The following is a 17,122-nucleotide window of genomic DNA, read 5'->3' as shown; positions in this document are numbered from 1 at the left end:
GAAGAGTCCTCCAACACAGGCACTGGTTCAAACACAATAAAATGTATATTGTATCTTGTCTCTCCACATTTTATCAACAGGCATTCAGTTTACTTACTGGTTAAAACATGGACTCTGGAGCCAGAAAGCCTAGGTTTGAATCTTGTCTCTACCACTGTAAGATACATACCTGACTGCTCCAGCGCTATCTGTGAAACACAGCACTTACCCCACAGGGTTGCTGTAAGGCTTAAAATGGAAAATGCTCAGACTAGAGCTTCACACGTAGTAAGCACTAAAGTGCCAGCTATTATTTGTGGTTAGATAGGGTGAAGGAAGAAAGGAAAAGGCATGATTATATGCTTGCTTATTGCATCTTTGAAACTGCTCCTGGATTGGAAACCATATCATTAAACATTCTAAAAATAGTCTGCATCTGAAAATTCTCTAATTGTACACATTGTGCTATTTAATTTATTTCCAAAATATATGAAGAGTTCAGTGATGGGAAAGAGAAAGCTCTTTTGACATCATTCACTGGTAGTCAAAGCTTCATAACAGCCAGAAAATAAATGCATGAGATGCTACATGTCTCAAAATCTGGAAACATGGATGTTTGTCCCAATTTTTCACTTTCTAATGGATACTAAAGGAAATAGACCTAGCAAAAACTACAGAAAGGAGCTAACTTTTATTTTAAATCAATGTTTAAAGGCTGCTTATGCTTCAGGAAAATAGAAGTGTTGTAGTTCATTGCTCAGTTCAATTATCTAATATGAGAAAAGTCTCGAATGAAAGAGAGACATTTGTCAGCAAAGGAGATCTTAAAAGTATGTTATAAATCTATCAAAAAAAGAACCAATTTCTTTATGCCTTACATGAGAAAAAAATTCTAGTTGGGTAAAATTTCCTTTGCCAGAAACAATTAAAGACAAATTGGAAGGGCTACCATGTAAGAATAAATCATTAAGAGGCTTCCAAGATGATTAACATATTTTCAAATAGATTCTCTGCCTCCAAACAGATGGATTTATGTTGTATAATATTTTAATATAATCTTTAAATAAATTAGCCTTAACAGGTGATATTTTAAAATAAAGTTAATTAATATTTTCTGTTCTAGCAATTCAATCATGTTCAACTTGTTCTTGCCAATGTGATTTCCTAATTTTGTTGAGGAAAAGGACCCCCAAATAATTTAAGAGGCAAGCTCAAGGAATGATATCAATTTGCCATTCATGCAAAATGGGTTGCAAAGTGGGGTACCTTTGGGTCTTATGCTTGGCTTGGCGAACTCCAGGACATTGACCAACAGAACCAGCTGTCTAATTATTTATAACCATCCTCAGGCTTTGCCAAGTTTTGATCAGGCTAATTTAAGAACCTTGCTGACATGGCCTGTGTGTAGGGTACAATATGGAGGACTCTTGGGCCTCTTTTCTTTTTGTGTAGACACTCTGTCAAAGGTAGCCACAGCCGCACAGCAGGCCTGAGACAGCTTGGAGCCTTGCTTTGTTCCCAGTAGAGGAACTTTCTTTTAGTAAAGCTCCAGAGTCAGTGTCTAGCTCCTTCAGCAGCTTTTGGGGGAAGCTGGTTGCGTTTCTTCTTTTGTTTGCTTTTTTTCCCTTTGGGTCTGGTCCCCATCCTCTACCCTGAACACTTTTCCTGAGGGAATTATGATCCTTTGAGTTGTTTTACAAAGTTTACCTCTTGGGAGATTCTCCAAAATATGCCAAAAGTGTATCGTGCTTTTTGGTTTAATTTTCACCCTTACGATTTAAAATTGCTAAACTGTAAATCATTTGGGGAGAACTTTAATAACACTTATTTTTTATATCTTTGGAAGTACAGGGTCATTTTTTTAAGAAGGCAGAGGGCAGAGAATACAAGGAGCAAGAGGGCATCACACAGACAAAAGGAAATAAAGGGTCATTAAGTATACCCAAATTAAACAGCAGCAGCAGCAGTAGCATCGCGCCCGAGTTCCCCTGTGGGATATGTGTTCACCACGGGTCAGACGATGTCATCCAATCACAAAAGCTACGTAAAAGAAAAACCTGATGTAGTCTATTTAACCAATCAGGAAATATGTATCTTTCCCACGTTCCACCGGGCACAGACATCGCACTGTATTGAAGAGACTTTGTAGGACTGTTGATTTTAGATAACCAGCCAAGCATTCGAAAAGAAAAAGCAAACACCGGTTGCTTTACTGACCAGCTCTGTTTGTTTAAAAGGGTCAAATCTGTGCCAATGTGGCTTTAGGCATGTAACACACTGTCCCTGGGAACAGTCAACATAAGAAAGCTCTTCACCGCCCTGCCACAGCTACCTCACTAGGGTTTACATACAAGGCACAGACAGAGTCTGGCCCAAAAGAGCATGGTACACGGCCTTTGGGGAGCCAGAGTCGAGGGTAGAACCTGAGGATAAGGACTGGCAATCTAAGTCACTGTGCCAGAGTGGTGTACAGGATAACTCAGGCTGGTCCACCAAGGCCAACTGGAGGCAGTGCTTTGGGGAGGTTGCCTGCGGGGCTGTGTTTATTTTCAGAACCCCTTCTTCCTCCAAGCTCCCTCCTGTCTCATCTGGCTGTCAACTTAACCCTGCATGCAATTAGGTGGTGATTAAGGTGTCAGTGGATGATGGCTTAGAAGGTCCCGGTACAGGTTATTTCATCCTGAAGCAGAACACTTAACAATGAGAAAAATCTTCCCCCCTTTTTGTGAGGGAGAAAATCAACCAATCAGCAATCAAGAAACGTCTGTTGTGTACCTGCTAGGTGCCCGGTGCTGTCAGGGGCACCCTGGGGCTTACGTAGAAGTGCAAGGTATGGCTTTGCCCTCCTGGGACTTCCAACTTAGGTGTGGACAAAAACATGTCCACGAAACCATAATTCATAGTGTGGAGCCACATGAGAGAAATGTAAACTACATAGTACAGGCCATACTTGCCAAAGGAGTGGTGACTAAATGACGGGTTCCCACAGCTGCCTAAAGAGATGAGATCAAAATGGGGATCAAGTGATTATCAACGCAGCAGGGAAAAAAAAAGCAAAACCATAATTCAAACAGCATTCCATGGACACCAGAGAGAGAATATAGAGAACTACAGGAAGTGTAACAATGACCTATTTTGTCAATATTGAACTTTCCATAGGATTCTTTTTTTTTTTTCTTTTAAAATAGGATTGTTTTAACCACCTGGATAGACTAAACTTATGTGAGCATTTGAACATGGAGGAAAAGAAAGAAGAGCCTTTGGGGTTAAAACTTCAATGTGAAATGTATTAAATAAAGAAGATTCTTTTATGAAAGGCTTCTAAAGTTGTCTTATATTTCTTAAATCAATCTGTAGCACATAATCAGTAAAACCGTATCATTTAAACAGAAAAATCATAACTTAAAAACTCACCCTTGTGCAGCTGTATCCTATTATGGGCTGTAACTTAACACACGAGTTTCAGAAGTTGTTAAAGTTGGGTTCAGGCTAACAAATCTTAACTATCAAAAAAAAGCCTATGGTGAGATGAGACAGCAGACCACGAAGAGGCATCAGATTTGATCACAGGAGGGGTATAAATCATATTTTATTTTGATGTTTTAAATATTATTTATACATTAGGGAATAAACGTGTTAGGACAGATATGGCCATTAAGTGATCAAGAAGCCACTTATTTTCTCAGGGGTTTAGTTTGCACGTTCCGCTTTGGTGGCCCGGGTTCGCCAGTTCGGATCCTGGGTGCAGACCTACACACTGCATGTCAAGCCATGCTGTGGCAGGCGTCCCACATATGAAGTGGAGGAAGATGGGCATGGATGTTAGCTCTGGGCCAGTCTTCCACAGCAAAAAGAGGAGGATTGGAGGCAGATGTTAGTTCAGAACTAATCTTCCTCAAAAAAAAAAAAAAAAGAAAAGAAAGAAAAGAAAAAGAAAAAAAAGAAGCCATCTATTCTTTTCCATTTTGAAAAATTTTACCCTGGGGCTGAGCCTTTCAGAATTTAAACTCTGCCAAATGTATACTTACTGGAAAAAACAAGAGAACAGTGCTTATGCCAGTGATAGCTGAACAGAAATCTGCATTTTTCCCCTAGTATAAATGCAAATAAAAATAGTTGTATCCTGTGATAAATTAAGTAAAATTAGCATTTGAATAGGCTTCAGCAGAGCAGACATCCACAGTTTAGATGCTAAAATTATCAGAGTTAAAATGATTGTAATTAAGATGCAATCATTAATCCAACATGAGCTATCGAGCAGCAGCAGGTTTTTTTGACCATATTCTGTCAGGCCCACTTTCCGTGGTGGACTGCAATGCAGCGCGTGTAGTGATTTCACTGCACAAGTACCTTCATCCCTTACATCCTACTCTAGTCCTTTCTGTGAAAAGCAAAAACCATAAATGTATCATCAAATTTATTGATTTCAGATAACCGCACTAAAAAGCATGGAGAAAATACTTGACTCTTGAGGATTTTTGCTCTCTCGTATTGCATACAGCCACATTCATGATAACTAAGATATTTTTAATAGCTGTATAGTCTGGTCCAATATTTCCAACAGGTAAAAATGTACTTTTTGAAGTATTCACCTATCTGATGATGCAGAAAAATGTTTCCCCAAATGGAAGAGTTAATGCACCTCACATATGTGAGAAATTTACCTCTATTTATGCAATGTTTAGTAAAGTTTCCATATTTTTTTTTAATTATAAAATTTGAGGGAACATATTAGTGAAATCTAACATGTCACTTTATAAGTCAATGCTAGAAACCAACACATTCTCATGGTTTTAGTGACAGCTAAGGTAGGTTTTTAACAATCTGTTTGAGAAAATTTGCCTTGATCTTGCACTTCAGTTAGCAAAAGTGGTTTCTCCCTATGGGCTTGTTTACATTCACAAATCTTGCATCTTGCCTGAATGGGCAAAAGGATTCTTGCTGTGAAAAAGCTGCAATTCTCCCCAACTTAGTATCAGGAAATGTACCTCCAACAGATGTCAATATAATCTTTTCCCCAATGCAACATAAGGCCATAAACTTCCAGAACTAATCTAGGATCACTGTTAACTCCAGTGGCTCCCTCTTGCCTGCACTTCAGCGTGACTCCACCTGCCTTCTCAGCCTTGTCTTCACCTCCCCCTGTGCGTTATTCTTGTGTTGCCTGGTCTGCGTTTGGACGAGCTATTCTCTCTCCTCACAAATGCCCTTCCCCTCTCCCCCTCCTATCACACTGCTGTTCAAATGTGCCTATTTCACAGGTTCCCTCCACACTCCCAGAAGGGTTAATTTCAATCTCCCTCTGTTTTCCTAACAGATACTGCCATGACAGCATGAATGACATGGTAATGTAACGCCTCTGAGAGGCAATGTCTTGTAGTGGCTAAAGGTGAGGAGTTGGAAGATAGAATTTGAAACCTGGCTCTATCACTTACTAGCTGTGTGACCTTGGCAAGTCACCTTAACCTCCATAAGCCTTGGTCCCCTCACCTGTAAATAACAATGGTACCTGCATTACTGGCTTACTGTGAAGAATGAATGCTCCTAGCATAGTGTCTGTCATCACGTGATGAGGATTTGGCATCCTTGCATAACCATGAATGGACGAAGGACGAGGCCAAAGACGGCAGATAAGCATATTATGCTCTTGTAATTTGAAGCGTTAACACTCAGAGTGGAATCTGAAATGTGGCCATCTTGAAATCACGTGGTGATCTCCTTTGAGAAAGCATGTGAGAAACTGTCAAACAGTGGTAAACAAATGGTAAGCTCACACATGTACTCTCAGAAGAGCTGACAGGGGCTGCTTTTAGGATAGCTCATCTTTGGTTGTGACACATGACACATGAGAAGAAATTGGATGCTGCACAAAGCCAGGAATGGAAGGCCACATGAGATGCGCCTTCATTTCTCTGCAGAGAGATCCTGTCTGGTGGTGTGGAGACTCCCGGCACCCCTTGTTACAAAATGGAGATGTTTAGCTAGCAGAGACCAGTCCGGTGTCAGCTTAGATGAGCAAACTTCAAATTGAGAGCCAACCCTACTTAAAATGTCTTTCCATTAGTTTTCGTTTGAAATGTGAAATAGGGAATAGGGAAAAAAATTGTCATGGAATTCATTTCCCTCCAAGAAAGAAAATAAAAAACAAATCCCAACTGTTGCCAGATGAACACCTTTGTCTAAAACAAATGAGGGATTTAATGCATTGCAAAACACCACTTGGAGGGCCTCCTTGGCTGAGAAAAGCATTCAAACCTTATTTTCTTAAATGAATGTAACTATCCCCATGCGCATCAGTCTCAGACCAGAAAACTCTCTGGGTGCTTTTCCTGACCAACTGGAAGAGAAAAATTCAATTTACTATTGCTTCTTTTTAAACAAATCAAAAGCCAACTGAGGAGAACAAATTAATCAAATGATTATTGACATCCGCTGTATTACGGGTTTCCAAAGAATGAAGAGAGAAAAAACTGCCTTTGCATTTATAGAAGAAAAATTTAGAAAAACACTTTGAGTGTTTTTTTAATCTTCCTTTGTTCAACTGTGCTGAGTTTTAAAAATTCGTGAATTGGCTTTTCACCTTGCGGGAAAGCAAGGCAGCAGTTTTTCCTAAGGAATTGGCAGTGATGTGCCCAAGTGCTGAGACCTTTCCTTGTGCCGGGAAGAGACTGGATTGAGGTGGGGAAAGAGGAGCCAGGAGTGACTAAAAGTAGAGGAGGCTAGTGACAGCTTTTTACAGGCTGTGTAAAACAGAGAGTGGTGGCAGCAACTTATGGGTGTGCCAAGGAAAATGAGTCCACATGCTAAACTCTGGCAAGTGCACGACAGGTTGCTAAGGCATGGCGTAGCCCCCAGGCAGACTTTTGATGCCCTGCCCCAGAAAGGAAGTAAGCCTGTTCCCATTTACCCCTTGAAGATGGTGAGGGATTGGATGTTTTGATGTTCTAAAAATCCCTGGTACAGAAATTTGCCATTTGGCTTACTTTCATTTAGTCACTTTTCAGATTAGAAACATCTGAAGGGAGAGGATCAGCAGTTGAATATTCACACCTAGGAAGCCGTGCAAGCAGTTGGTGAGTGGCGACCCATTCTGGGGTAAGCAGGCAACACTATCTGATCAAATTTAGGTTCTATGTTAATGAATGAAATATATAAAATTTGGCACCTCTTTGTTTTTCCATATGAAAGAGTTCCTGCAAAGGTCTGGATAATAGAACACAATGTATGCTTTATTTTAACCTTTTTCTATTTTATTCTCTCTGCTAGACTGTAAACAATTGCTGGGATTTAGTTCAGCCTAAAGAGTGGGCCATGTGATTTCAGATTAAACTTCTTAAATTCACAATGAACTCTGAAAAATTTCCCCTCTGTTTCTTTTTACTGCTCCCACTCTCCAGAGCGTCAGCACAAGACCCCTGGCCCTATGCAATTTATCCAAAGCCTTGGGGAGGTCAGGAGCCCTTTCACCCTCCACCAGTGAATTCAGCGCTATTGTAGGAGAGAGACATTCTTTCCTTCCCTTTTCACTTAAAGAAACATACCAAACCTCAATAGACTCCAGGCCAGACGGGGGAGGGAGCGACTTTTATTAGTTTTAACATAGTTATTGACACATGCTTGAAGACAGTATTTGAAAGAAAGAAAGAAAGAAAGAAAGAAGGGCTTTCATTTTATGCTTAGAGAGCAGATTGCTTACAATTTAATTTCCATAAAGAAAATTTTATAGAATCAAATGGCCTAACATTTCTTTTTCTTCATCATACATATGAGAAATATAAACTAAAAGGACATCTGGAAACTAACATTATTCAGCAATCAGAAAGCAAAAATCCAAACCATTGATGTTTTGATGGAGACAAACATAACGAGATTCACAAAGAAGAAAGCTGTAACTTATTGAAGTGGAAAAAAATGCCATGTGCATTTTACCTTTTGGGCAGTTCCCTCGCAAAGTTCTATTTCAGAAGCCCTTTGTAATATGAAACCCACTGTAGATAAGATACAACGTGAAGATAGTCTGTTTTGCAGCAGCAGGAAATCAAATTGGTTCCAGAAACGAAGTTACATGACAAATGGTTTAATGGTATTGCTAGAATTGGAAAGCCTGATTGAATTATTTTTCATAATCACTAAAAAAAAGATTTTGAAATAACTTTTGCCATAAGCTGTTTAGATTTTTGGTGGGGGAGGGTATTGCAGAGGTGAAAGACATCTAATTTTATTGGCCTTTTAACCAAAGTGTTACAATTTATCAAAATTTAAGAGCTCAGTGGTCATTTACTGTTAACTTGCTTACAGCCAAAATTGTCAGACAAACACAATACTTGATTTAACATTAATATACGTTATGGTGGATTAAACAAGTTAAAACATAGATATACTTTATTATCATATTCAAGTTACTTTTAGTTTTGATCTGAGTACCAATCAACCTTGCTTTATTTAAGAAAGCTTCTGGAAAAGTTCATTAAGTTTTGGGCGAGTCCTAGATTTTAAGAGACTTCTAAACGATTAGCAAGATGTATCACTGACAAAATAACCCAGCGACTAATGCCTGGAGGTGAAATGCAATCATTCTCCTGACTGAAGTCAGGAGCAAGTTAAATATCACTTAGACCGCGGCACACGACTACAGAGATTTAGGAGAAATCATACTTAAATAGGATGTGACTAGACGTTTAGCACTAGTTTCTAAAAGAGTCAAAAAACTTTTTCCCCTTCAGTACTTACAGTCTTTGAAGACTAGAGCCGGGTCTCTGTGAGGCAACACTTGGGCAATGATGTGTCTCAGGGATTCCAAGGTTCTGTCCATCTTGGGTCTGCCTGTGCGAGCCTGCTGCACAGCGTCCTCATGCCTGAATCCTTGCAGTCCTGGACTGAATTTGTGCAGCTCATTGATGCACAGGATTACTGAAGAATCCCTTTTAACATCTGCCAATCAGACATTTCCCAGAATCTGAAGACCCCTCAGGGGGCCCTCCTCCCCGGCTCACTTATCTTTGTTGTATGCTGAGCTAATTAGCTCTAAAGGCTGGCTGACAGGCGGTTCCCATTGCTTTCTTCTGTTAAATACACCCACCTACAGGCTAGCGGGGAAAGCTCGCTAATCAGGGAATAGCTTTCCTCTCCTCCAGATTCTGCCTGAATGGCGCACTGCTCTTTGACTTGGATATTTCTTTTGGTTTCCCATCTTCACATGTACTGTCTTCGGGTATATAAAGTCAAGAAGGTTATTTCTTAAGGAAATTTCCTTAGTGAAAAAGGAGTTTCAAGCTCAGAATCAGAATAGTTTAAATTCTTCTTTGGTAAAGAAGTGCTATAAAGATTGTGGATGTAGCCAGGCATCAGATTGTGCCTTCTATTTGGATTCAGGAGCATCTCTTTGGGAGCCAAGTTTTAAATCTTTTCCCCCGCTTCTGATGGGCAGTGGCAAGCAAACCTCGTAGACTGTCTTTCGCCTCGCCTGGGAACATTTGTTTCGCTTTTTATCCTTCAAGGCAAATCATTCCCAAGATTGACTTTAATGAATTCTGATTATCATTCACTTCCTTTGCTTTCATGATAATTCTTTGTATTAAAAATTTCAAGAGAAGCAAAAATATATTTTTCAAAAGACTGTAAGGAGTTATTAAAAGATCTTAAGAAAACAGAGATTCTTGTCCTACCTATGTCCTACAGCACTCACAGCACTCACAGCAACGTTAGATGGCCTTTCCACAGGAGACGTCAATGTAAGTCACCGGACTCTGCTGCAGTCATAAAGATTTATACCAGATATAAAAGAACTGATTTCGATGGCTGTAACCTACATTAGATGTTGAAGGCTTGTTGAGGACTTCTTTATTTTTATTTAAAAATTTCTCCAGGGTAGGCACAAGAGGTTGCTTTCCAATTGTCAGATTCCATAATTATGTTGTATTATGTGATTAACTAAAACCAGTCCTTTAAAGACTATATAAAAATAAAATATTTTCCATGTGATGAGCTTCTTCAGCTAGTTGGTAGAATGGTGGAATTAATAAAAGGAAACAGAAGAAATGGGGCTGTAATAATAATTCCTATTATAACGACTATCACTTAGAAAATGCCCACAGAGAGTATGTGCTGCACACAACAGAGACGTGGGGCTGCCCCAGAATGCAAAGATATTACTATAAAAAAGGACTTGAAAGAAGCGGCCCTTCATGTTAAGATACTTATTTAGGGTCCCAAAGTGTACTTTACATGGGCTGTACCAAACAGGAAATCGTCAATGTCCTTGCCATCCAGGAGTTTATAATTTAGAAGAGAAACTAGATGCTTTGTAGACCAAAAAACTATTATACACTGATTAGGCACAAAGTAGAAATGAATGCAAGTACTTTTAGTGTGATATTGAATTGGAAACCAAGATATTTAAAGTTCCCATTCAAGAAACAAGAAAAATAATATGGAATTTTCAATATAAAAACAGAAAAATTAGAAATGATTGAACCATCTGATGGAATCATCTGATGCTAGGATCAATAAATGGACTTTTTATGGGCTTAAATTTAATTCCAGTGGTACATAAAAATATTTTGGTTGTGTAATGTGGTCAAAGGAATACTGAATTTGGGATTAGTAGGAACTAGGATTTGAGTTTTGTTATCTGTATGACTTTGAAGAAGTCACTCATCTTCTCTGGGCTCAGAGTCCTCATCTAGAAAACTAGGGGGTTGAACTGGATGCTCTCTTTCATATCTAACATTTATGATTCTATGGCTATTGGGCACAAATATTATCACACATTTTCTAGCCTTTTGAAAAGTCATATATTTATTTCCTGTAAGCTGGACTGGTCTTCAAACAAACTGCTTCTATTCCCACAATCTTATATCCATTCATCAATACGAGAGAGAAAAATTAATAGGGTGAATTCAAAGCTACCACTAATGCTAACCAAAATGAAAGGTAAGAATTCGTTAAGAAAACTAATCTTCAACCTACACACGACTTTTCTAAAGAAGGCAAATTATGAGCATCTGCTCAGAGAACTCCAAAACAGCTTTGCAAAGATAATTTCATAAAAAATCATCATCTTTAATGAGTTATATTTTAAGAAATGAAAAAAAGAATTCTAGAAAGGTGGATTATACAACATTCCAGTTGGATTCATAGTATACTTTCCTCTTACTCATTAGGCCCAATCCTTCAGCAGGTCTCTGAAACCTTTGCTTATGCATTTCTCCCTTGTCCGCCTATAAAGACTTCTCACCTTAAAGAGCTGTTGTGAGACAGTCTAGAAAAACAACTCTGCGGTTTCTCACCACTCTCTCTCTCTTTGATGTAGAAAGCATCTGATGGAGATAGAAGATCCTGAGAAACCCCGGTGCGGTGTGTCTATTTGAGTGCAGATTCTACAGTTCACACGTTAGATTTCACTGTCAACCTCAACCATCTGTAGGCACATGCCAAAAGCAAAATCAAAGTATGGAAACAAGGGTAGATGACTATAGTGAAACCAAAACGATGTTTTACAAATCCTGTCAGAGTACAACTCAGAAATATGAGAAATTGCATCCAACTGACATATTCAGTGATCAAAACTTACCACCCAATGGTACAAGAGGAAGGCTCAGTGCCAACAGCACACATACCAAGCTCCCAGGGAGCACAGAACTCTTGGAGAAGATAAGAAATCAAGGTGGTATATTTTGCACCATTTCATGCACAAAGTGACAAAACAGTCTATGGAAACAATAATTTTGCTGGTAAGGAAAAGGAAATTCATTCCTAGCATTCCAGTGTTATTTTTGTTGTTAAACAGCTCTTTACAGGTACAAAAATGATAAGGAGGCGGGGGCCACCAATTGAAGTAACATCCAGAATGTTGGAAAACATCATAAATGCATCAACGGATCATCTTTAGTTGAAAACAGGAAGGAAGCTCCACCACCCTCTTCGCCTCCCCACTTCATAATCCGCCTTGCCCTGGAGGAGGAGGCTGGGGAGGTGAAGGGGGAGAGCGGGCCTGTAGGTGAGGCTGCAGTGAAGTTGGTCAGACTCCACGTCCGGAAAGATTTCCGTGCAAGGCATGCAGACTCCAAGGACTAGACCTGCAGTAACTGAGCCTGAGCCAACTTATAAATACTCATTTCTAGGGAATCAGGTGACTGAGGGAGGGAGAGGACGCTGATGCAGATTTAGGAAGATTATCTTCCCTGAAATAATTTCCTCACTTACCTGCTAATGCCTTCTTAAAAATTTACAATTTAAGATAAAGTAAATAAAATGAAAAAGAATTGGAGACATGCAGTTAAATAAATTAATACAGAGCAAATGGTTTATAAAAACAATGGGAAATGACTGACAGCAGCTCCTTCCAGGTTCTGATGGGAGCTGGGTGGAGAGACCTGGAAGGCCCTAAACGCTGGATTGGCAGAAGAGGGTTGGAGCTGTGTGCAAGAGGGTTTCTGGGGGTGTGTGGGAGGGCGAAGAAGGGCAAGGGCCAGGAGGAAACTGACTTTGCGGAGGTAATGACTGATGACTGTTCAGTGTCAGCTTTGTTTAAGCCTTAACTACGAAGAGACCAGGAGGAGGAATGAATGGCTGGTTAGCATCAACTTTGTTTACTCTCAACTGTGAAGGAACAAGGAACAGGAATGAAATGGCTGCTCAATGTTAGTTTGTTTACTCTCAGCTGGGAAGGGACCAATGAGATGTTGGAATCGAGGTACTTATGAGCGGGTCAGTTGGAAAGGCAACTTCCTATTACTAGACAAAAGTTTAAAAACACAGGCAACATAAAAGAACTTTATCTCAGATATTTGTTCATCGATATTTCACTACATTTAGGAAATCATCAATAAGAATGAATCTGTTGAACTGCAGGAGCAAATAATTAGAAAAGTAATTAATATCCCATCTACAGATTAAAGGAATGTACATTTCATCATTGTTATAGAACCCTATAAAAAATGCTTTCCTGAAATAACTTCCCTCCCCATCAGAAAAAACCACTAGTGAGCTGCCCTTTATCCTTGCCAGGGCAGTCAGAGTGGACAATCTTACTAGAAAGCACAATGAAAGTAAACTCCTCATTTATCTGGGCCTTCTGTTTTTTTTGCATATATTTGGGATTCTAAATGAGCCCATGTCATCTTGACTGTTTTATGTAACCAGTTACCCAGGCCTGATTGGAATTTGGTCTCCAAAGAGAAGTAAAATTGATTCTTCAAGAAACACTTGAGAGGCCAAAGGTATCACTGGGGGGAGGCTTTGCTAGTTCACAGTTCTCACACCTTCCAGATAAACTCAGAGTTAGGAGGGAGAATTGGGATGTTCAAATTTACACCAAGCCCTTGGGTCACAAGATATGTGTTCTGTGAAAACTGAACTGACTAGCTTAACTGTGGCTGGCTGACTTCCAGCATAATATATATTTTGAAAAGGATTGTTTTTGGAATGGATTTTGCCAATGTCCTTTACAACAATATTTTCTCCTTCATAAAAGTTTATCTACCTATTGGTTTCTCTCCCTCGCCTTGCATTTTCTCACAAGACCGCCTCCCCCGCCCCCACCAGATCCAACTGTCCAGGGCAGGTGTTTGTTTTGTTGGGTGTTCCAGAAAAAACTTTATACAAGTTGTGGCTATAAAGTGATCAGATTGATCCTAAGAGAGGGATCTGAACTCCAGTTGAATCTCTGAGCCACTCCTCAAATGAAGAGATGAGGTCTTCTCTAAGGGGCGTGCTGTGGGATGGACACACGCCTGGCTGACACGCGCTGGCTGGAGCTACCTTTTTTTCTTTAAAGTCACGTTTTCTGAGGGTATGAATTGTATGGAATGTTTAAACCTTTGCAACAATAATGAGCAAATTAAAATGAAAATCTAAACCATGAAAGAAATTAATAATATTAGATGAAAACAAACCTAGGGAGAATATTTATTGGTTATAAACAACTAACTTAAACCTGAGATTAGTTGAAGGCGCTGTTAGGTTCAAGCAAGGCGGTAATTTCACAGCTCCATGTATTTTAGATGAAGCTTCCTGTAAAGGCTGTATCATTAGTATACTCAATTCAATTCAGGCTGCACTTGCGGATATGCTTACATTAAGATAAAAGCCTTGTGCCATCCATTTCACACTGTAAACTGTAATTTCCATTTCATTTCCTATGCAGTCATCACCAGAGCACTGCGCCTTAGCATGCACGCTGCTGACACAGAAGAAACATTCTTTCTTTTCAGAATTTGTTTAAAGAAGGCAGAATAGGAAACTGCATAGAAAGGGGGTCTACTTTTCCACAAATTGAAAACTGGACAAAGACCAAGTTAGGGAATCATAGATGTTTCTGATCCTCTCAAGGTACCTCTGCAGCCCTGAGCTCAAGGAAAAAGAACCTCTCCCCCGGCACCACCCCGCTCCCCTCCCACTCCCCATGAAAAGCCAGAAATGTTCCACTCAGGGCTCTGGTCTATTGAGATAAGTTTTCTTGGGCCTGTGAGAAGATGAAAATGCTTATTATGGGAAAAAACCCTTTGTTTTCTAAAATGGGAGGACACTTTGTGGAGGACAGGACTCCAAGCCTGGACCTGGTTGTGAGGACTGTCTCCTCTCATACCTCCACGGCACCAGGAAGACACGTCAACATTCGTGGTCCTTAGTGACCTTGCAGAACAGACCCCTGGGCTGGATACACCACCTGAGTACACTGGCTTTCCTATATTCACCTTTCTGGACGTAGCAGCTCCATCTTTTCCTCCCACTCACTCCCAACTTTATTCCCTCTATGTGACTTTGGGCAAGTAATTTTACATCTAAAGATGTTTTCTCATCTCTAAAATAAAAACAAGGTCATAAACTCTATAACTCTAGTACAATATAATAGGATTCTATTCCAGATCCCTTCCAATCCATTCTCTAACACTGACAAATTTCCCTTAGTTCCCCTCCCGCCTCCCTCTAAAATCAAATTATTGCACTGCCCAAAACCTATAATCACTCTTTTGCTTAACACATCAAGTTAAACTTGCTGAAAAATATTTCCAAATCATCTATAATTTGGTCCTTTGCTGCACAACACCCTTTTCCCCACTATAGTATAGCAAGCACAGTACATTCGTCTTTTGGATTTTCTGCACGATTTTCTCTTTGCAAAATCCTTTTCAGTCTATCTATCCAATCAAATCCCCCTTCCCCAGAACTCACCAAATCCCTCTGGCCTGTCACTGATCCACTGTCCTCGGAATTTCCTCAGCACTAGATCAACGGGACCAGGCCCTTCAGTATGGTTTACTTCGTGCTGTCAGGTTATTGTTGTTTCCTCGTCTCTCCAAATACAGCAGAGGCTTTCTGCTCATGAAAACTGTATCTTAAAAATCTGTGTATTCCCTTCCCTGATATTGCTTTATATACCACCAAACACCTGGACAACTGATGTGTGAACATATATATTTTTCTTCCTAATGTAGGTCAAATCCCTTTTACCAATAGCAGAGTTATAGCAAGTATGGTTTGTTTTTTGATTCATTTATTTCAAGTGCTTTTTTTTTTTAAATGTAAGCACATAATATTGTGACACATGTCCCAAATAATATTATTTTATTTGTATTATGAGACACGTTCCTGTTTATGGAATTAAGCCTACAATAATCTGACTCTAAATGTAATATAAAATATTAATATTAATGTCATTATTTACAAAATTAAGGTAAAAAAACTTTCAGTCTTTAAAATGTAACATTAGCCTTCGCAAATGTGGCAGGCTTTGGAGTTATCCCCACACTCCTGGTTATTACTCAACCATGTAACTCATGGCTGAACTATACCACATCCTGTCTTATACAGTTGCAAAAGACGTTCCAGCACGTACTCAATAAAGTGAATCAAGGTCAAGTTAAGATATGGCCTGAAGCTCTCAAAGATGTTGTGAGAAGGCATGAAGAACAAGGAAGACAGTGAGCCTCAGCCCACCCAGAGTACAGAATCTGTGACCTCAAATAAGCCTAGACCTCAGGGCGGCGCTCTCCCTGAGAACCTAATGAGCTCCTCCCTCCATCCTGTGGAAGTGGCTGATAAACCACAAGGTAGCAGCTTTACCTGCCGAGTTCTTTAATTAGTCAACAATGTGTTTTGTCAGAAAATTTACTGAGCACTTGACTAAAAGAATGATTGTCTTGAGCTGTACTAACCTTCCGTTTGTACCCTTTGAAGATCTTTATGGTTCTGATGAAAGCTCAAAGATAGGCAGCTGTTTGCCAAAGAACAGACCAATGGCTACCAACACCGCAGAGTTAGCACAACTATAAACTGCACATCTTGTGAGAAAGGCTTATTTAATGTGAACACCAAGGAGACGGATCCAAAGCTAGAAGCAAAATATCCGTGCATCTTGATAAAAACAGGGCGCCAAAAGGAACACTGCTGAACTATCAGTGATCTCGACAATAGGAAAACTTCCTCTGTAATCTTCCTTTTGGTAACCTTAAGTCATTTGAGCAATATTTACTACGCATACAGTGTGTATCAGGCACCGTGCTAAGCTCCTTTCAGGTGTTATTTCATTTAAACTTCACAACCACCCTGAGACAGGCACTATTAAATGTCCTCACTTTTACAAAAAAGTGAGGTTAGAGAGGCTACAGAAGGTTTGGGAAGTGGTAGAACAGGATTTAAATTAGGAACTCCCAGACTCAAAGTGTTTTGTTAACAATCACAATACGCAGCTTCACTACATTAGTAATAAACTTAAGTTTTGTTTTTTGCTCATTGTTCACTATTGATGTTTTAAAATGTGAGGGGTACATCTTGTCTGACAGGGTAAACTTTCTAATTTCTAATTGATCGTTACTCAAAAGCATCTTTTAAAAACAATTCTTGTGATTAAACCCTGAATAATTTGTTCAGATTTGTGCATTTGACTAATTTGTTCTGTGACCCATAGGACATCTTAGGTGATTAAGGATAAGAACTATGTTTATTTGCTTTGTAAGCTCCTCAAACAGTAGTAAGTTTTCAACGTAGTAGGCACCCAAAAGAGGACTGAGTCAACTGAGTAAAGCTGAGTAGGATGAAGCCATATAGTTTCATTCCTAATTTGCTTGAGACTCTTAGAAAATCTCTCCCAAAATAAACATTCTATGATTCTATTAAGCTACCTTCAACATTTTACTATTAA

The 17,122-nt window shown here is 39.5% G+C and overlaps 1 protein-coding gene across 1 annotated transcript in view; it reads right to left on the bottom strand.

Moving 5' to 3' along the window:
• LIX1 (limb and CNS expressed 1) overlaps nt 1-10,349 on the bottom strand; it is a 49,347-nt gene extending 38,998 nt beyond the window's left edge. The window contains exon 1 of the mRNA XM_014867208.3: nt 8,710-10,349. Coding sequence (XP_014722694.2) covers nt 8,710-8,791 — 82 coding nt within the window. The 5' untranslated portion in view covers nt 8,792-10,349. The remainder of the gene's footprint in view (nt 1-8,709) is intronic.
• Nucleotides 10,350-17,122: the final 6,773 nt, after the last annotated feature.

This window comes from Equus asinus, chromosome 9 (assembly GCF_041296235.1).
Source record: "Equus asinus isolate D_3611 breed Donkey chromosome 9, EquAss-T2T_v2, whole genome shotgun sequence".
Lineage (NCBI taxonomy): Eukaryota > Metazoa > Chordata > Mammalia > Perissodactyla > Equidae > Equus > Equus asinus.
Note: the sequence above shows the minus strand (reverse complement) of the source record. Positions and strands in the feature narration are given on the sequence as shown.